The following is a 22,330-nucleotide window of genomic DNA, read 5'->3' as shown; positions in this document are numbered from 1 at the left end:
ATATTTTTCCAAAGTGCCTTTCATATCTTTGCCTGACTTTTCTCCCTGCAACCACCACCCTAAGCCCACTGCCTCATGCCTGGTGGGAAGCACTCCCAGCCCCCAAGTATCTCCTAGCTCCCTCTCTGCCTCCAAAGACTGGATGGCACCTCCCTGACTCATCCTTAACAAACCCACGACTCACAGTAAATATTCAAGGTCAAACTAATTTAAAGATTGGACTACCCTGGCAGTTGAGTAGTTAGGAGTCTGCCTGCCAATGCAGGGGACATGGGCTCAATCCCTGGTCCAGGAAGATTCCACATGCCTCAGGGCAACTAAGCCCTCGTGCCACAACTACTGAGCCTGCGCACTTAGAGCCTGTGTTCCACAAGAGAAGCCATTGCAATGGGAAACCTGCATACCTCAACAAAGAGCAGCCCCTGTTTGCTGTAGGCAGAGAAAAGCCCATGGGCAGTAATGAAGACCCAGCGCAGCCAAATAATTAATTAATTTAAAAAACTAATCTAGAGATTAAAGTATAAAACTGGTAATTGCTCGTTGCTTGAGTGTGTACAGTCTCTTCACCCAGGAGTCTCTATTTTCATCTTTCCAGTGATACCCAAGTAGCACAGGCTGAACTGAAACAGTAAAATGCAAAAGAGCATTTTCTGCTTCCAAGTGTTATGAAAAACAAGAATTCACATATTTGCAAGTTCAGGGAAGCCTGATGTGCTGCAGTTCATGGGGTTGCAAATAGTTAGACATGACTTAGCGACTGAACAAGAAGAAGTTCCTAGGAGGCTGATCACTGGGAACCAGGTGACAAACGAGGCTTTCCATTATAACAGGAAATACAGCCACACCAAAGTTCAGAAGTGTTCTGAAATCTAAGAGCAAAAGTATCCGTTAGACCTAAAGTAAGAGCAATCAAGGTCATGTTTTTCTGGATTTTTAGTAATACCTTTGCCAACCTAATCTTAAAATATTCATATAACTAATACATTAACACACAAATTACCACATTCCTCAAATAAGGCCGAAAAGCATGTTCTAGGCTGAGTGTTTAAGCATCTCAGCTTTAAAAGCCTTCAGTAAGGTACATTTGATGAAAACACTCAAGATAATAAGCAACTTCAATCTTTTGCGTGTTTGGGCAATGATTTTATCCTTTGTTATTTCTCTTTTTCAAAAGATAAGATATTCAGTCACTTGAGGTTCATTGAGAGTTTTCTGGCAGCAAGATGGGACAAAAACTAATCTTCACAGCAAGAGGATAACTTCGAAGCAAGACGGTCTCAAACGTCCCCAGAGAGCACTTTGCTGACTCATGTTTCTATACGCTGAGCCTCGCTAAGCCCTTTGCAAGAAATACGTGCCATGCTGTTCAGTTTGTTGGTCAGAACTGAACCACTATGAGCTAGAAATCTTAAATGCAGAGAAGAGAAAGTCATGAACACCACTGAGATGACCAGATACATCCCCTTCAACTCTGCTCTTCAGGGTCCCTGGTTTCCCCTCATCTGCACTCCCAGAGCCCCCATTCCCTTGCACAACACTAAATGTCAGGCATCCTGTGTCCTCTGACCATGACGCTTTCCTTCGCCCTCCCTCCTGAAGTTGACTCTCCCAAGGCAGGACTTTGTTCTTCTGCCACATTGAGGGCGTGTGGAGATCCCATGATTCCAGAGTTCACAGTGTTAAATCACCACTTACGTGTTTTGCTGTCTGATTCCCCCATGTATCTCTGAGGGCCTTTAGAGCAGAGGCTGTATCAGACCACGGGGAAGAAATGATGGCTATACCACCAGCATCCTGTCCTTCCAGGAGGGGCGACAGTCTGTGTACTTTGGCCGATACACAGGTAGGGTTGCCAGAGGAGTGAGACACTATTCCAAATCTGCCTGTTCTGTCAGGGAAAGCCAGGTCCACACTTCAGACTAAGTCTGCAGAATGACGCACGCATCACCCACTGGCAAGGGACGCAGCACGCACTATTACGCAACTTATGTTTAGTCTCAAGCGAAAATAAACTGTAAATCAGTCAAAACTAATGAAAAATCATACTTTTTATATTAAGGCATAGAGCAGCAATGTTTCAGAAGAGATCTTTATTTCAACAGGGCTCTTTCTGGCAGCTAATTTTAGAATTAAAATGAGCAAAAATTCCAAGAGTCGTACTCCAATTATAAACCTCTGTTGTCATCACAATTTTCGGCCGTGATTGATATTTTCACAACTGAAAAATTTTTATTTTATCTCCAAGAAAATTAAGTCAGGTAAAGAAAATTAGCTTGAAGTGTTCTTTGAACTTCCTATTCATTTGAAGACATCATCTTACTTTATTCAAACTGCTTTCCGCCAAGAAAACTTTTCCAGGGTTTCAACCTCACAGAGCTCAACCTTTTCTAATCTGTTTTAGAAATTACAACTGACACCTCGACCTTCGCCTCCTTATTTCTTGTGTGTGCCATTCTCAGTCTGCTCTTCTGGTTAAACAATAAGCTGATAAAGGAAGAAACCCAGAGTTATCCATTTTTCTATCAATCACAGTACTTGAGAATGGCTAGGTATACAATCCAGAAATTCTTGTCCACTGGTTACACAGAGGAAATAATTCTAGCCAACAAAGAGTTTTCATCTTTTCAATTATACATTTTTCCGGACTTTAAAAATCAACAACTAGGTGCGATGTGATCAAACTCACAACCCAATACACTTATTTCTGAGACTCTATCCCTCCAAAAAAAAAATCCAGGAAATATGAAAATTATATGAATAAATATGTTCATTCCAGAATTATTATAGTAGCCTCACATCAGATGTGTCAGGGAATATATCGCCATTTAAAATAAAGCTAGTGCATTACTGACACTATGTATAAAATAGATAACTAGAGAAAACCCACGGCTTAACACAGGGAACCCTACTTAATGAACTGCGGTGACCTAAGTGGGAAGGACATCCAAAAGGGAGGGGGGACAGATGTATATGATGGCTGATTCACTCTGTGTACAGTACTAACACACACTATAAAGCAACAATACTCCAATAAAAATTAATTTAAAAATCAAGTAAAACTAGTAAAACTTGCTAACAATTTCTAAATCAAACACAAATAACAGTATTCATTTTCATAAATTATTTTCATTATTCATAATCATATTTTCATTCTTTAAAATTGGAGTACTTTCTATCACCAAAAATTCCAAGTGTGTATAGTTTTGACCATTAAATTTGTTCTGCTACAAATAATAATTCAGCATAATGTGGGTCTGTAACTTGATGTTTTGGCAACATAAGTTTGATGAATGCTAACCAAAGTCCCATGGTGAATTCGCTGTGAACTAGTTTTAAAGAAGTATCAGCTTTTCAGTATATCTGAAGAGAGATCACTCTGAGTCCCTCCGTGTATTTTGTTTCTATGGGCAAAAAGCTCAAGCTGCTTTGGTTTATTTTACTAGTGTGTTAAGCAGTAGTTTCCATTCAAGTACAGATAGCTATGGAGTGTTTACTTTGAGTAAGCCGCCGTACCAAGAGCAGATGGTAAGTTAAAAAAAGAAGAAGAAAAGAAAAAAAAGAGGGACCTCCCTGGTGGTCCAGTGGTTAAGAGTCTGCTCTTCTTCATGAGTTCAATACTGGGTCAGGGAAGTTCCACATGCCACACAGTACAGCAAAAAAAAAAAAAATACATTAATTAACAACAACCGAAAAAAAGCCTGTGTAGTCACTGCCATTCAGGAGATTATAATTAAGTGTCCATGAAAGGAAAGTCTGGAGCCAGAAAGAACTGACTACAAGGCGGATCCTAACTGTCATACCAAATATCAAGAAAATGCTTGGAAAGTTTAGGAAGGAGAAATCATGCCCTTTCGGAGATCAATATTTCAGTTAGTGGATACAGTCGCGGGACTGAATGATGGCAAAGGGCCAAGAAGTGAAGCCTGCAAACAACCTGCATCCGTGGTGTTCAGGGGACAAGGATTCTTTTCAAAAGACCCGAGGGAAGACTATGGTTGGGGGTGGGATGGGGAGAGGAACGGGGCTGTGGAGGCTAAAGCAGGTGAGTTTCATGAGGAAACCTGTGATCATAGGGTGATGGGGCAGGAATGTGGAGTTGGAAGCTTTGGGATTTCAGTCTTTAATTAGGTCACTGGACAGCAAGGAGATCAAACCAGTCAATCCTAAAGGAAATCAACCCTGCTTATTCACTGGAAGGACTGGTGCTGAAGCTGAAGCTCCAGTATTTTTGCCACCTGATGCAAGCAGCCAACTCATTGGAAAAGACCCTGATGCTGGGAAGGATTGAGGGTGGGAGGAGAAGCGGGTGACAGAGGATCAGATGGTTGGATGGCATCATGGACTCAGTGGACATGAGTTTGAGCAAGCTCCAGGAGATGGTGAAGGACAGGGAAGCCTGGAGTGTTGCAGTCCATGGAGTCAAAAAGAGTTTGATAGGACTGAGTGACTGAACCACAAATCCATTTAGCAGAATGAGATCCAAACTGTGAAAGGATATGAAAAGAAAATTAAAGGAAATAAAGGTGTCATCTATACCAATGCTAAGGAAATTTGGTTGTAAAAGACACAGGAAGAAGGGAGGAAGTAAGCAGATGAGGATGCAAAGTCAAATAAGAGTCAGACTTTTTTTTTCAAATTCACAAGGAACTTATTTAGAAGTGTGTGCAGGGACATTTCTTTTTTTTCTGTTTAGCAACTCAATTTATTTTTTAGCACAATTTCTTAAGAAAGAATTCCCTTCCCATTCATAGCATTTCTTTGTTAAGTGTCATATATTATTATAGATGAGGGTTTCTAGGCCATTATTCAATTTTGGTTAGCTGTCCATTCTTACACCCATTACATGGGAATGCAATAATAACTGCAGCATTATAATGGGTTTCAACATCTGGCAGAACTTCCCCCTCAATGCCTTCTTTTTTCAAAATGTTCTTAGCTATACTTGCCTGACCTTATTGCACTCATTCTTTTCAGGAAGTTATATTCACTTATTTATACTTTTTAAAAACAGAAAAGATTAAAAATCACCATGCAAAAAGCACATATGTAAAGTAAGAAGTTAAAGTACCAATCTTCCCCTCAACATATCACTTACCCAAGGTCTAACTGCAGAGGTGAGTGCTAGTTAAGAACTAGTGTTCTCTCATCTGATAGTTTTCTAAGTTTATACAGACTTCTCATATGTAAATACATGTTGGGAAAAATGCCTCCAAAGAAGGACAGGAAAGACAGGTCCAGGGTCTTGTGACCTTCCTCTGGGTTGAGGGCATAAATTGGCCCCTTCTGCTTTTCTTTTAATCCCTTCTACCCCACACCTCAACACCTGCCCATCACTCTAAGGTTTGAAGTTCTTTCATTTATTGCTACTTTGCTAAGGTTTACATGCCTGTTTAAACCCAAACCTAAAGGTCTCTATAAATACCTCAAAATGAAATAATCACTTTATCTGCCCATTGAGATGAGATCTCTAACACATCTGTGTGCCTTCCAATCATTCCCAAACACCCACCAACTCATGTGGTGACATACGCTAGGGTGACCCTCCTCAGTAAGTTAGACCCATGTATAATTCCCTCCCCTTGAATGAGAACCAACCAATGGCATTCAGCAATGGTTAAGAAAGTTTGAAGATGCAAAATCTAATCAGTTGACTTCGAGTTAACCTTGGGTGGGCCTGACCTAACTAGGTGAGAGCTTTAAGAGGGTTCAGGCCTCTCTTGAAGTAAGAGCCTTGAAACAGCAGAGGTTCTCTCTCATCACTTTCAAGAAGCTGTCAACAATTCTCCAGCTACAAGGATATGAACTCTACCAACAACTTGAGGGGACTTTGAATCTGATCCTTCCCTATTTAAACCTCAGATGAGCATTCAGCCCAGCCAAGACCTTGATTCCAGCTTTGGATACCAGACCTTGAACAAGGAATCCATTAATCCATGCCTGAATGTAGGAAATTGTTAGCTAATAAAAGGGTATTGTGTTAAGCCACTACCTTACAATAATTCACTATGCAGCAATAATATTAATAATTAATACAGTATGCACATCTATTCTCTCAAGAGACGTATCTTCACCACTAAATTAGCATTCACATGAATGCCATCTTTTTTTTTTAATTTTATTTTATTTTTAAACTTTACAATATTGTATTAGTTTTGCCAAATATCAAAATGAATCTGCCACAGGTATACCCACATTCCCCATCCTGAACCCTCCTCCCTCCTCCCTCCCCGTACCCTCCCTCTGGGTCGTCCCAGTGCACCAGCCCCACACATCCAGTACCATGCACGAACCTGGACTGGTGACTCGTTTCATACATGATATTATACATGTTTCAATGCTATTCTCCCAAATCTCCCCACCCTCTCCCTCTCCCACAGAGTCCATAAGACTGATCTACATCGGTGTCTCTTTTGCTGTCTCGTACACAGGGTTATTGTTACCATCTTTCTAAATTCCATATATATGCGTTAGTATACTGTATTGGTGTTTTCTTTCTGGCTTACTTCACTCTGTATAATAGGTTCCAGTTTCATCCATCTCATTAGAACTGATTCAAATGTATTCTTTTTAATGGCTGAGTAATACTCCATTGTTTATATGTACCACAGCTTTCTTATCCATTCATCTGCTGATGGGCATCTAGGTTGCTTCCATGTCCTGGCTATTATAAACAGTGCTGCGATGCCATCTATTTAGGTTTATCACCATAAGTAAAGAAGTCTGCTCAATCTCCTTCCTCTTATTGTCTATTGCCCCCTATCTGGTTATCTTTGTTCTGATTTAGTTCCAATTTGATGAGTATACCTTGTAAAATAATTTTCTTAGAGAGGGTACATGGGGTTCCTTAAGTGTAGAAAATGTCTTTCTTTATCCCTCAAATATAAATGAACCTTTAACTACCAGACTTTTTCTATGAAAAATATAAAACACTCTTCACTGTTTAGTCTCATTTTATTTTTTTAAATATTGATTTATTTTGTGGCATCAGGTCCCGTTGCAGCACACAGGATCTTCATTACAGCACACACACGTCTCTAGTTGGGGACACAGGCTCCAGAGCACATGGGCTCAGTAGTTGCAGTACGAGGGCTTAGTTACCCTGAGGCATGTGGGATCTTAGGTCCCCGACCAGGGATCGAACCCATGCCTCCTGCACTGGAAGGCAGATTCTTAAGCACTGGACCACCAGCTTCATTTTAGAGAAGAGCAGTTCAATGCTGATTTGCCTTTCTTTTGAGTGTAACTTGTACTCCCTATGAAGAATCTTGCAAAAAATATTCTCTGTAGTCTTGGATTTGGAAACTACCAGGAAATCACAAATTATATATCATCTCCTTCATTAATCCTCTGGCACTCTGTAAGCCGATTCTACGTGAAAATTTCAGTTTTATTTATCTCATAGCCTTCTCCTTCTAGTAGCTGTTTGTTTCCGGTTTTATTTCTGTGTCTTCTTTCTTCTTCCCCAGCATCCATCATTCAGATGAAACATTATCTCTTGGATCTTTTCTCCGTATTTCATGTCTTTTCACTCACGGTTTCCATTTCCTCATATTTTTACTTCTACCATGACATAGTTCCTCCTTTTGCTTTTCCAGACCTAAATTCAATTTTGAGGGACATACCTTAGGTTTTTCACTTCCCTTTTTGAGTGTTTAGAGTTGTGGGTTTTGCTGCAATTTTGTTTTTACTTCCTAGATACTTTTTCCCTCATCGAGTTGCTGGTACAGGCTCCCTGGACTGGCCAGGCTTGAGGTTGGCAATGAGAGAGATGATACTGGAGATTCTCCTCCAGTGCTGGACAGGCCAGTCAAGCCAGCCCTGTCTACGAGGGGCAGAGGCTTCCCAGTTTGTGCTTTTCAAGGTTCTCCAGGTGTGAGCAGGGGCCCATTCTCTTTATTTCTCTTTTTCAAATACACACTCACACGTACACACAAGGACCAGCTCAGTCTACCTGCAGTCTTCTTTTTTTTTTAATTAGCGATTATTTTATTTATTTATTTTTGGCTGCACCAGGTCTACATTGCTACTTGTGGACTTCCTGTAGTTGCGGTGTGAGGGCTTCTCATGGTGGTGGCTTCTCTTGCTGTGGCACTCAGGCTCTAGATTGCGTGGGCTTCAGTAGTTGTGGCATATGGGCTTAGTTGCTCCGTGGCATATGGAACCTTCCCGGACCAGGGATGGAACCTGAGTCCCCTGCATTGGCAGGTGGATTCTTAACCACTGGACCACCAAGGAAGTCCAGCAGTCCTTTTAAAGAACAGCCAGGATCCATGAGATAGGGAGCCCTTTGTCTCATAGGGTCACGTGCCATAGTACGTATTTCCTCTCTATAAGCTGAGGGGTCTTTATGGCTCAGCTGGTCTTTGAGTCCTCTGTTCTCCCAAGAACTCTATATCCTAACCCTGTGGTACATAAAGGCTCCTGGCACTGCACCCTTTTCTTGAAAACCCACACCCTCAAATGCAACTGAGATCCCCTCCAGGATCTTGAGTCATCTCAAGTCAACTCTATCCTCTTGAGTCATCCACGGCAGGGCATCTGTAACTGATGGAGGAAGGTCACATAAAAATAGAAGGGGTGGAATGAGGAACATATACGGAAGGATTAGCCTTGAGCAGAATGGGGAGCACTTGACAGTTAATAGGGAGGACAATCAAATTTGAGCAGTTGTGATTGCAGATGAGTTGTAGGGTGGGGCTTCTCAAAGGGCAGCAAGAATCAGCATATCGGTATCATCTGAGAACTTACCAGAAATTCAAATTATTGGACCCTACCCCAGATATGGGACTTCCTTGGTGGCTCAGACAGTTAAGCGTCTGTCTACAACGTGGGAGACCCGGGTTCAATCCCTGGGTCAGGAAGTTCCCTGGAGAAGGAAATGGCAATCCACTCCAGTACTATTGCCTGGAAAATCCCATGGACAGAGGAGCCTGGTAGGCTACAGTCCATGGGGTCACAAAGAGTCGGACACGACTGAGCAATCTTCACATCTTCACTGTAACCCCAGATATATTGAATCAGGAACTCAAGGGTTGGGGCCCAGCAGACTAAGTTTTAGGAAGTTCACCAGCAGATTCTAACACATGCTCAAGTTTGAGAACCACTGCTGTAGGATGTGGAAAACTAGGGAAATTTAAAAATGTCTCTAAATGATAAGCTCTTTTTCATTCCATGAAGGTGAATGAGTGATTTAATATAAGGCTTGAGAGAAGCAGCAAAATTTGGGAACACCCATTGAGAAAAATGGATTAAAAAAATTAAAAAAGCCAGGCTCACAGTCCATGAATTTGTGAAGTCACTAGCAGGTCATCATACACAATTTTACTTTTTATTTCTTGGTCATGATATCATGAGCACTGCTTCCAAGCCAGGAACACAAGAAGCAAATTTGGAGTACACCCCATTAATAATTTTGTCATTTATAAAGATGAAACTTACTCTATAAAATTCTATCATAAACTAAAGAATTCTGGGATTTAAATTTTTGAAGCACATCTACCACTACTAATGTTGTCATGAAGAATCTCAAAATCTCTCAATCTCAAGTCAGTTGAAGAGGTTTATCCAGGGTTATCTGTATGCCAACGGCACAGTGAGGTCGAGCTACCTAGGTCTCCAAGTTCATTGCTCTTTTATTCTTTCCAGACTTGAGAGGATGTCTTATTTCCTGATACTGAGATCCACCTAGAACTTAAATCCATATGAATGAAGCCAGAACACCTATCCATGTAGATGAAGCCAGAACACCTGTCCTCATGGGAGTTGGCAGAGTTCAGCTCTAAGTGGGCATCATACTCCACGAAAAACATCAGATCTGCTGAACATACAGAAAAGATGGGGTCCATCTTCAGCCCTTCCACCCAGGGGCTAGATCAGGTTCATCTATGTGCCCCACAAACCTTCAAGGCTCATCAGAAAGACCTCTAAATAAATGTGGGTCCATCCAAAGAGAAGCAACATCAGCTACAAAGCAAGGTCACTAGCAGATCAATGGTATCAAGCAGGCTGTGGTGTGGGCAAAAGGTTACGTGAAATGGATTTAAATAGAGCCCTCAAAGGTATTACAAAAGTCTACACCAGCGCTGAAGTCATGACTTAGAGAAACACATGCAGAGCAGCTGATGACCAGGCCCCTGACACAGTGCTGGCTGAGGGTGCTGAGGCTCCAATGAAGCCACACCAGTGAGCCCACAAGGGAGGCAGATGGAGGGGCTTCTGAAGGCTGACACTACGTCCTCTTGAGTTACTCTCAGGTCTTTTTTATGAGTTTACCCATGTAAGGACTTAGAACAGGGTTTGTGTGTGTGTTAGCTGTTGAGTCGTATCTAACTCTTTGCAATCCCATGGACCACTGTAACCTGCCAGGCTCTTCTGTCCATGGAAATTTCTAGGCAAGAATACTGGAGTGGGTTGCCATGTCCTTCTCCAGGGGATCTTCCCAACCCAGGGATGGAACCTGTGTCTCTTGAGTTTCCGACACAAACAGGAGGAGTCTTCACCACCACCACCACCTGAGAACGTTATAAACTCTTCATCAACATCGGCCATTTTTCCAGAGTGACTTTGACACAAATTCACTCAAATGAACTAACACTTGCCTCCCCTTTAACGACTCATTTAACGAGAATGAATTTTTTCTGCCAACGTGTGAGACTCCACCCGCCTCCTCCCACTGAAAAGCACAGCACCGTCTCCTTGCCCAGAGAGCACTTCAGAGCAGATGCTCTCCTCCCCCAGTGCCACAGCTGCATCCTCTGACCTGAGCCTGAGAGTCCATTTCACATTCCTTTTTATCCTCAGTTTTTTACATAAGAGAGCAGAAGAGAAGAAGGATGAGAAGAAGAAAAGGACAGGAGAAAGATGCTTCAGTTTACCAAGAGGAAATCAGGGATGTGCACACTGCTCTCCTTGGCCCCCATACACTCCCAGCATTTGATTCTTATTCTAAACAGTTTCACGCTCCAGTCAGAGGGCTACACGCGTGCGTGGAGAAATCCATGACGTCACGGAGAGCCACGCTGGCACACGTCCACCCCGCAATGCTCACCTTTGTACTCTGCCAGGCACACGCACTCGTAGCCATTGACGAGGTCCCTGCAGGTGGCAGCGTTCAGGCACGGGGCGGAGACACACTCGTCGTACTCCTCCTCACAGTAGAGGCCATGATAGCCTGAGGGACGGAAGGAAAGATCTGAGGTCAAACCAGACCATCTAAACGCACGCTGGGTCAGCCTGCCAGGAAGGCAGTGGGTGTTCAAGGGAAAGTCAGGCACAAATAGATGGGACTGAAGGAGCTGGGTCTCTCGGGATACACTGAAATATAGATTTCCAGAAAGGTTATGAAGAATCTGTTCTTACCACTTTTTGTCATGAGCCCAACCACTGCCATGATCCACAAATGACCCCATTATGTCACGTCCACTGGTACTGTGACCAGGAGACATAGGCTATGGAATGCATCTGCTGTGATCACGCAGGAGGTAGCACTAGGTACAGGACTTAACAGCCAAACAGCTCCTTTCAAGGATGTGGACTCCATATTTCCTCCAATCAATTAGAAAAATAGACCTAGCTAGAGAGAGTTTTATTCCAGAAGAAAAGGATCCATAATTTCCTTTGTTTTTCAAGTCAAGAACGAAGCTCAGCTAACAAGGGCTTAACTGAACTTCCTGATGAAATGTGGGGTGATTTTTTGTTTATTTAAAGTGACAAATATCTAAATTATAATATGGGACTCTGTGCTTAAAGTTTTTAACTGTTAAAAATAGAATAACAGCAACGAAGAAAAAGAAAGCAACAATTTCTCAAGAAAGATAGCTCTTACTCTCTTTTTTTGCAAAACAGGTGTTTATTCTAACGGACAAGAAGACAACATTCTTTGAGATTCACTCACGAGTGTTAGGCTGTTTTTAACTTTTAAAAACATGTGTTCTTGCCAATGTGCAGTGAAACCAGGCCATTTTTTGTCTGGCCCTGTCTAAACAAAGAGAAACATGTGAGCACTTTCAGAAATCACTCTGCCTGTGTTGGTTCTGAATTCAGATAAGCAGAAAAAATAAACGCTTGCTCAAGTGGGCACTGGAACCTCCAGCTCGTTTCCAGCAGCTCAGAGCCAGCCCTGGAGCTCAGACTATCCCGTTAGCACAGGCGAATGTGTTGAATTGTTCTGTTTTTGGTGCCTATCACTAAAGTAGGTTAAGCTGACATTTGCATTATTTATGGAGCACTTTTTGTGACATTGTACAGGGGACAGGGATCAAGACCATCCTCATGGAAAAGAAATGCAAAAAAGCAAAATGGCTGTCTGGGGAGGCCTTACAAATAGCTGTGAAAAGAAGAGAAGCGAAAAGCAAAGGAGGAAGGGAAAGATATAAGCATCTGAATGCAGACTTCCAAAGAATAGCAAGAAGAGATAAGAAAGCCTTCCTCAGTGATCAGTGCAAAGAAATAGAGGAAAACAACAGAATGGGAAAGACTAGAGATCTCTTCAAGAAAATTAGAGATACCAAGGGAACATTTCATGCAAAGATGGGCTCGATAAAGAACAGAAATGGTATGGACCTAACAGAAGCAGAAGATATTAAGAAGAGGTGGCAAGAATACACAGAAGAACTGTACAAAAAAGAGCTTCACGACCCAGATAATCACGATGGTGTGATCACTCACCTAGAGCCAGACATCCTAGAATGTGAAGTCAAGTGGGCCTTAGAAAGCATCACTATGAACAAAGCTAGTGGAGGTGATGGAATTCCAGTTGAGCTATTTCAAATTCTGAAAAATGATGTTGTGAAAGTGCTGCACTCAATATGCCAGCAAATTTGGAAAACTCAGCAGTGGCCACAGGACTGGAAAAGGTCAGTTTTCATTCCAATCCCAAAGAAAGGCAATGCCAAAGAATGCTCAAACTACTGCACAATTGCACTCATCTCACACGCTAGTAAAGTAATGCTCAAAACTCTCCAAGCCAGGCTTCAACAATGTGTGAACCGTGAACTTCCAGATGTTCAAGCTGGTTTTAGAAGAGGCAGAGGAACCAGAGATCAAATTGCCAACATCCGCTGGATCATCAAAAAAGCAAGAGAGTTCCAGAAAAACATCTATTTCTGCTTTATTGACTATGCCAAAGCCTTTGACTGTATGGATCACAATAAACTGTGGAAAATTCTGAAAGAGATGGGAATACCAGACCACCTGACCTGCCTCTAGAGAAACCTATATGCAGGTCAGGAAGCAATAATTAGAACTGGACATGGAACAACAGACTGGTTCCAAATAGGAAAAGGAGTATGTCAAGGCTATATATTGTCACCCTGCTTATTTAACTTATATGCAGAGTACATCACGAGAAACGCTGGGCTGGAGGAAGCACAAGCTGGAATCAAGATTGCCAGGAGAAATATCAAGAACCTCAGATATGCAGATGACACCACCCCTATGGCAGAAAGTGAAGAGGAACTAAAAAGCCTCTTGATGAAAGTGAAAGAGGAGAGTGAAAAAGTTAGCTTAAAGCTCAACATTCAGAAAACGAAGATCATGGCATCTGGTCCCATCATTTTATGGGAAATAGATGGGGAAACAGTGTCAGACTTTATTTTTCTGGGCTCCTAAATCACTGCAGATGGTGATTGCGGCCATGAAATTAAAAGACGCTTACTCCTTGGAAGAAAAGTTATGACCAACCTAGATAGCATATTGAAAAGCAGAGACATTACTTTGCCAACAAAGATCCGTCTAGTCAAGGCTATGGTTTTTCCAGTGGTCATGTATGGATATGAGAGTTGGTCTGTGAAGAAAGCTGAGCACCAAAGAATTGATGCTTTTGAACTGTGGTGTTGGAGAAGACTCTTGAGAGTCCCTTGGACTGCAAGGAGATCCAGCCAGTCCATTCTAAAGGAGATCAGTCCTGGGTGTTCTTTGGAAGGAATGATGCTAAAGCTGAAACTCCAGTACTTTGGCCACCTGATGCGAAGAGTTGACTCATTGGAAAAGACTCTGATGCTGGGAGGGATTGGGGCCAGGAGGAAAAGGGGACAACAGAGGATGAGATGGCTGGATGGCATCACCGACTCGATGGACGTGAGTTTGAGTGAATTCCGGGAGTTGGTGATGGACAGGGAGGCCTGGCATGCTGCGATTCATGGGGTCGCAAAGAGTCAGACACAACTGAGCAACTGAACTGAACTGAACTTTCAAGTAAGTTGCCATTTCAGACCTTTTTGAATTCTTTTCCATCTTTCGACAGTGATAGTGGCTCCTTTAAGGAGACCTTGACCTCCCTGAGACAAATACCCTATGGATTTCCATTCTTCTATCTCTCCAGGCTTCTTGCAGCTTTACAGAAATATTTCTTATTACCCTTTATCAGATCATTTTAATCATCTAGATCAGAGTTTCTCAACCAACAGCAATTTTTCCCCTCAGAAGATATCTGGCAATGTTTGGAGATATTTTGAGTTGTCACAACAAGGGTGGATAGGAGGGGATTACTTCTGGCTTCTGGTCTAAGGATCCTGCAAACCATCCTATAATGCACAGAACAGCCCCCAACAAAAACCCACCCAGCCTAACAGTGAAAGAGACAGACGCAGAAACCCAGCTCTAGATTAAGGATCAGCAAATTGTGGTCCACAGGCCAAATTCATTCCTGTTTTTATAAATGATGTTTTACTGAGACACAGTCACACCCATCCACATACATATTGTCTATGGCTGATTTCATACAATGATAGATTGAGTAGCTCCATGTGGCTTGGAAAGTCCAAAATCTTTAGTCTCTGATCGCTTATAGCACAAGTCATGAATTTAGATTTCTGATCTACATTCAACAGAAAATCTTTCTTCTTACAAGAGTTTTGTAAAAAGTTTAACAATTTATTAAAGATAGACTGTGCAAACAGTTTCTCCCACTCTGAAGTCTGCCTTTGACTCTGTTGACTCTGTTGACTCCCTTTGCTGAATAGAAGCATTCAGTTTGATACAGTCCTACTTTATGTTTGCTTTTGGTGCCTGTACTTTTGGTCTCATATCCAAAAATCAATGCCAAGATCAATTTTATGAAGGTTTTCCCCTAAGTTTTCTTTCAGGAGTTTTATAGTTTCGGGTTCTTAGGTTTAAGTCTTTAATTCAGTTTGTGTTGTTTTTGGTGAACTGTGTAAGATACATGGCCAACAGGTATACAAAAAAGTGTTCAACATCACTAATCATCGGGGAAGTGGAAATCAAAAGAAGTATCACCTCATCCCAGTTAAGCTGGCCATGAGAAAACAAAGCAAAACAGAAAATAACAAGTGTTGTCAAGGATGCGGAAAAATGGGAACTCTCATACACTGTTAGTGGGAATGTAAAAGACTGCAGTTGCTATATAAAACAAAAAATACAGAGATTCCTCAAAGATGAAAAATAGAATTACCATATATCTATAACTTCACTTCTAGTTATTTATTCAGAAGAGTTGAAAATAAGATCTTGCAGATACATTTGCATTGCCATGTTCAGTGTGGCATGCTTCACGATAGCCGAGAGGCAGAAACAACCTAAATGTGCATCAACAAGTGAATGGTTACAGGAAATGTGACCCCATATATACATACAGCGAAATACTATCCAGTCTTGAAAAAGAAGGAAATCCTGTCATATGTTACAACATGGATGAACCATGAGGCCATGTGCTAAGTAGAATAAACCAGTCACAGAAGGAAAAACCCTTCATGATTCCACTCAAATGTGGAATCTAAAGTAGTCAGACTCAAAGGGGTAGAAGAGAATGATAGTTGCTGGGGTGGAGGAGAGGGGAAACAGGGAGTTGCAGCGGAAAGGATATAGAGTTTCAGTTATGCAAAATGAAAATGTTCCAGAACTCTGCTATACAATGAGTATGTAGGTAACAATACTGCACTGGGCACTTAAAGTTCTGTTTAATAGGATAGATTTCATAGTATCTGATTTTTTATCACAGTTTTTAGAACTTACACATCTAAAGAGTTGTCTCTTTTGCCTTCTTCTCAGTGTGGAGTAACGACCACCAGCAGCATCTTTCTGCTCGTATTTGCCCTTCCAGCAGATCTTTCAAAAATCAACTTGCAAGGATAACACATAATCCTACAAGCATCTTTGACCTCTGAATTGTGGTATTATTTATACAGGTGAAAATCAAAAGAAAATTTCTTGAAATCCTCCAGAATTGTTTTTGTTTTTTGAAAACAGTATCATCATCTTTTTCCACTAGCAACATGAAGAGCAAATGAGGAAGTTATTTTACAGAGATAATTAAGCTGGTGATGTTTTTCTTCCTTGGGGGAAAAAAAAAATAAAGATTTCACATTCTAAAACTGTTTCTTTAGAGAAGGTAACATTTAAAAGTCTTTATGGAAATGTCAAGACACCCTTTGCACTGTCAAAGTACCTAAATCGGACTGTTTGAAGAAAAAGGCATCTCTTCCAAAACAGAAGGATTCTATGAAAATGAGACTGCCACCCTCTGCTGGTAATTAATTCGGGCAAACAAATTAGCTCAGGGCAGTATGCCCAAGGTCTAGAACAATTAGGTTAGTGCAGAATTTAAAATAAAATAAAATTGAAGATCAGAAGGGTGGGATAAGAGTAGCCTCTTCCGGGGCACTGTTTTTCATACCCAGTGATCTGATCTTTGCAGGACTTGATCCAGAATATTCAGTTCCAATCACTCCCTGAGACTTGAGAAAACAGATTAACCAACTGGATGTGGGAGTGACAAAGAGAGGTTAAGACAGCTGCCATGTCTAGGATGTGTGAGTGGATGATGTTGCTCTGAACGCAACAGTTATGACAAAAGCAATAAGAAGTTTTAGAGGAAGTTGACCAGTTGAATTCTAGACATGTTTAACTCAGAGCTCACTTAACCAGGTCCACGTGGCAGTTGGGGAAATCAGCCAAAAAAAGCATAACAACAGCACTTTGGGTGCAAGATGCCAGGAAGATGTGTTCAAGTTTTCATCAAAGAAGAACATGAAGAGGAAAAAAGAAGAGATCAAAGTTGTATCTACATGGATGGGCAGGTGGAGAGCAAGAAGCTAAAGAGAGATGAGAAGAGATGGGGGAAGAAGAGGGGAAAACCCCAAGGGGTGTGGGCATGGAAGCCAAGAGAGAATTGGGAGCCAGGGAGGGTTGGTTAACAATGTCAAAGACCCCAAGAGCAAGAATAACAACTGGCTAGGAGATCAGGAGGCCACTGCAGACCCTCAAAACTCTGGCTCACAACGGGGGCCATATTGCCTTTTAGAAGCTATTTTGGAAATTGGGGAGTGGGAGGTACTGTTTATCACAATGACTGTAGGGTTTTACTAGAATTTGATCAAAAGTGAACATGAAAGTTTTAGTCACTCAGTCATGTCTGACTCTTTGTGACCCCATGGACTGTAGCCTACCAGGCTCCTCTGTCCATGGAGTTCTCCTGGCAAGAATACTGAAGTTGGTTGTCATTCCCTTCTCCAGGGATTGAACCTGGGTCTCCCACACTGCAGGCAGATTTTTTTTTTTTTTTTTTACCATCTGAGCCACTGATAAGAATTTGACTAAACACCTTGAAATATCTGGGATTCTCCTGCACAGCCAGTGGTGGTCTGGCACCCTTCACAACTTTAGACCATCCCACTGGACATTCCCAGAGGTGAAAACCCTGTTTACAGCTTTAAAGGCCTAGAATCTGACTGCTTTACATGTACAATGGTTTTTTAAGAGATACTGAGTTTTCCTGGAATGTATTATACCAGTATATATATATGTGTGTGTGTGTGTGTGTACATATATATAGACAGATAGATACAGTAGATAAATCAAGAGAAGATTGTACTAACAGTTATTCCCCATTTTGGAATATCACTTCATAAGAGCAATATCTCTTAAAGAATTTATGTCACCAATAAAACACACCTATATCAGCAAACAAAAAAAAAAACAGAGTAAAAATCGCTTCTTTGGATAATTTTTCAAAACACTATCCAAAGCAGCGTCCCCCGCCAATTCCTCATTACAACACTCAACTGATATCCATCAGAATACTTCCAGTTATCTGAAATCGTATTAACCTTGTTTTTTATCAATTGCTATTTCTCTTCCTCCACTGGAATATAAGTTTGAAGGTAGAGGCTGTGATGGCAGAGTTCACAGCTATGCCTGCAGGATCTGGTACAGAAAGAAAGCTTAAAAAACAGCTTTTAAATGGGGACCTAAAATGCCATTGATTAAATCAACATAAGGATTGACATACACACATTACCATGTGTAAAAGAGACAGCTAGTGGGAACTTGCTGTATAGCACAGCACTCTGTGATCACCTAGATGAGTGGGATGGGGGTGGTGGAAGGGAGGTTCAATAGGGAGGAGATGTATGCATACATGTAGCTGATAATGGTTTTTCCAGGAGTCATGTACGGATGTGAGAGTTGGACCATAAAGAAGGCTGAATGCCTAAAAACTGATGCTTTCAAACTGTGAAGAAGACTCTTAACAGTCCTTTGGACTGCAAGGAGATCAAACCAGTCAATTCTAAAGGAAATCAATCCTGAATAGTCATCAGAAGGACTGATGCTGAAGCTGAAGCTCCAATACTTTGGCCACCTGATGTGAAGAGCCAACTTACTGGAAAAGACCCTGATGCTGGGAAAGATTGAGGGCAGAAGGAGAAGAGGATGGCAAAAGGATGAGAGGATTAGGTAGCATCACTGACTCAATGGACAGGAGTTTGAGCAAACTCCAGGAGATACCAAAAGACAAAGGAGCCTGGTGTACTAAGTCCATGGAAATGTACAGCCAGATGAGACTTAGCGACTGAATAACAATAGCTGATTCACTTCATTGTACCATGGAAACCAATACAATATTGTAAAGCAATTATACCCAATTAAAAAAAAATCACAGCACTGTTTATAATAGCCAGGACATGGAAGCAACCTAGATGTCCATCAGCAGATGAATGGATAAGAAAGCTATGGTACATATACACAATGGAGTATTACTCAGCCATTAAAAAGAATACATTTGAATCAGTTCTAATGAGGTGGATGAAACTGGAGTCTATTATACAGAGTGAAGTAAGCCAGAAGGAAAAACACCAATACAGTATACTAACGCATATATATGGAATTTAGAAAGAGGGTAACAATAACCCTGTGTAGGAGACAGCAAAAGAGACACTGATGTATAGAACAGTCTTATGGACTCTGTGGGAGAGGGAGAGGGTGGGAAGATTTGGGAGAATGGCATTGAAACATGTAAAATATCATGTATGAAACGAGATGCCAGTCCAGGTTCGATGCATGATACTGGATGCTTGGGGCTAGTGCACTGGGATGACCCAGAGGGATGGTATGGGGAGGGAGGAGGGAGGAGGATTCAGGATGGGGAACACATGTATACCTGTGGTGGATTCATTTTGATATTTGGCAAAACTAATACAATTATGTAAAGTTTAAAAATAAAATAAAATTTAAAAAATATTAATAAAAATTAAAAAAATAAAAAAAATAAAATAAACAGAAAAAAATTAATTAATTAAAAAAATCAACACACATCTAAGATATGCCTGTGATATGCCAGAAACTTCCAGATGCTGTCACCACACAACTAAATGGCAAGGTCTCCACCCACAAGGGGTTTTTGTCCAGTAGCACATGAGTGGCCTCTGCTTCCTTACTGACCCTTTACCTGTGTTAACTGTTTAAACCTCATGACATCCCAAATGATGAGCATGACGAGTCCCAGCTGAAAGATGAGGGATGAAGAGTCAGAGAGGTACAGAAACTCACTCTAAGGCCACCCGCTCAATGCTATGTGATCTGCCTACTTTCCTAGGTTGTTGCAAAAAGTAAATTACAGTGTATAGAGCAGCCATAGTACAAGAACACAGACTGGGTGACTTAAACAACAGAAATGTCTTCTCTCAGAGTGCTGGAGGCAGGAAGTCCTAGATCAAGGTGTCAGCAAGTTTGGTGTCTCCTGGGGCCGCTCTCCTTGCCTTGCAGACACTGCTTTCTCACTGTGTCCTCGAGTGACCTTTCCTCCGTGGCCACACCTCTCCATGTCTCGTCCCCATCTTATATGGTCAGATGACACCAGTCATAGCGGATTGGAGCCCTGTTCTGATAACCTCATAGAACCTTAATTACCTCTTTAAAGGCCCTGTCTCTGAACACAGTTATACTGGGGGACTAGGGTTTCCACTTACAAAAGAGGGAGGGGACACTTCAGTCTATGACACCCAGAATCAGGATTTCTTAACTGTGACACTATCGACATTTTGGACGAGGTCACTACTATTGGGAGCTCCATACAATGCTGAGCAGCCTCTCTGGCCTCAGAATTCTCCCACCAGATTCCCGCAGCATCACCCTTCTCTCCCTCCTTGTGACAAACAACAAACATCTCCAGATACTGCCGTCTGTCTCCCAGAGAACAAAAAAACCCCTTTGGAGAACCACTGTCCTAGATCTTCTTTATAACATGACTGCAACTTAAGGAGTTTTAAAGATGTGCAGGTTTGAAACTCTGGTTGGGCAGAGTAAGAGTGAATTCATCAAGAAAAAAGAGTGGGAGGCAGAATCACGTGGTCAGCTTGCAATCGTGGATCTAAGGTCATACCAGTCGGTGGGGTGACTCTGTGAAGCGTGACGCGAACAGGCACTCCGTTCACTGGGCTGGAAACATGCTAGACCCGATGGGATAAAGAGAGGAGAGACGACGGGGATCCCCGCCTGGTGATTATTAGGCTGCCGAGAATCCTGTCAAATGTTCTGCTGGTGGGGTGGGACTCCTCTGTGTCTTCCTGAGAAGACCGAGGTCCACCAGGATCAACTGACTCAGCGAAGGCACAGTGAACCAGATTCCACCCCCCAGGTCTGAACTGTACAGACACGACGGCCGCCTCCAGGTTTTTAAGAGGTGCTTGCTTCCCACTCTCCCCACTGAAAGCCCTCTGCCAACTTTTCTTTGTCTTCTCTCTCCTCACCATCCCAAAACAGAATCTTCCTACCAGCAGGGGACAGGCTCCTGGTCCCACACTGCGTTTCCTCTAGAGCTCTTTGCCTCCCACCCCCAGTGCCCAGGACATCCCACTTGGAAAAATCCGAGACTATTTGAGTCCAGTTGTAACCAGATGGTTTCACACTTTGTGTAACAAGTTGCAACCACTCCTCCCTTTGTATCATCCCTGGAGAGCTATCTGTGCCCCCTGCTGCCTCAGGAAAAAAGAAGGCTAACTGGACCTTCAAAGCTCTCGGGCGAGGACCTCCCTGGTGGTCTAGTACAAGGACTTCCCTGGCGGTCCAGTGGTTAAGTCTCCACAAATTTCACTGCTGGGGATTCAGGTCAGATCCCTGGTCAGGGAACTAAGATCCCACATGCCACACAGCAAAAAAAAAAAAAACAAAAAAAAAAAAACAAAGGAAGAAAGAAAATGAAATAAAATGGCTTGAACTGAATAAAAACAAAAATATAACATATCAACTTAAAAAAATTATATGGGAAAAGGAACAACAACAGGGGCTTTCCAGGTGACGCTAGTGGTAAAGAACCTGTCTGCCAACACAGGAGGCTTAAGAGATGCCAGTCTGATCCCTTCACCCCCTACCGTCCCTGGTCCCCGCTGGTTCAGGCCAAGCTCAAGGTCAGAGTGAATTTGAAGTGTCTGGGGGGTTTTTGTTTGATTTTTTTGTTTTGCTTTCAGCTCAGACCTGAGCGACTTCCCTTTCACTTTTCACTTTCATGCATTGGAGAAGGAAATGGCAACCCACTCCAGTGTTCTTGCCTGGAGAATCCGAGGGACGGGGGAGCCTGGTGGGCTGCCGTCTATGGGGTTGCACAGAGTCAGACATGACTGAAGCGACTTAGCAGCAGCAGGCCAAAGTGAGCAGAGAGACAGGGAGAGATTCCTCTCTTTAGGGGTGTCGTGTTGGATTCAAAGGCTGTCTCCTCTGCATTTCAGATGGAACAGAGAAAATGTGAAAACCCAACGCCCCCTGATTCAAGTCTAGGCCAGTCCCCGGGAGATCAAATTTCCAAACATCTCACCCACAGTAGTTAAAGATGTGGGCAAAGAAAACAATAATCCTATTCTTTTAAGATGACTGTCTGTGAGCTTTCAAATTGTGGCTAAACTCATTCATTGTCATAGAGTCAGCCCCTCGGCACTGCGTTCGGTCAGGCAATGCATTCACTTCACTGAGAACTTTGTTTCAAGGGAAACTGCGTGTGTGCCCATGTGTATGTGTGTGTGTGATTCTCTCTCTCTTTGCTGGTATATTCACAGTAGGAATCTTGAAAACAGAAAAACATAGGCAAGACTCTCTGCTTGCACTA

The 22,330-nt window shown here is 42.2% G+C and overlaps 1 protein-coding gene across 2 annotated transcripts in view; it reads right to left on the bottom strand.

Moving 5' to 3' along the window:
- Positions 1-22,330, bottom strand: part of DNER (delta/notch like EGF repeat containing) — a 390,866-nt gene that overhangs the window by 42,679 nt on the left and 325,857 nt on the right. For both annotated transcript variants that reach the window (XM_086337448.1, XM_086337457.1), the window contains one exon: positions 11,048-11,170. In XM_086337448.1, coding sequence (XP_086193574.1) covers positions 11,048-11,170 — 123 coding nt within the window. The remainder of the gene's footprint in view (positions 1-11,047; positions 11,171-22,330) is intronic.

The sequence above is a fragment of the Bos grunniens genome, chromosome 2 (assembly GCF_055505025.1).
Source record: "Bos grunniens cultivar Pamir isolate PY7600 chromosome 2, Bosgru_T2T1.0, whole genome shotgun sequence".
Classification (NCBI taxonomy): Eukaryota; Metazoa; Chordata; class Mammalia; order Artiodactyla; family Bovidae; genus Bos; species Bos grunniens.
This window is presented reverse-complemented; position numbering and strand designations above follow the sequence as displayed.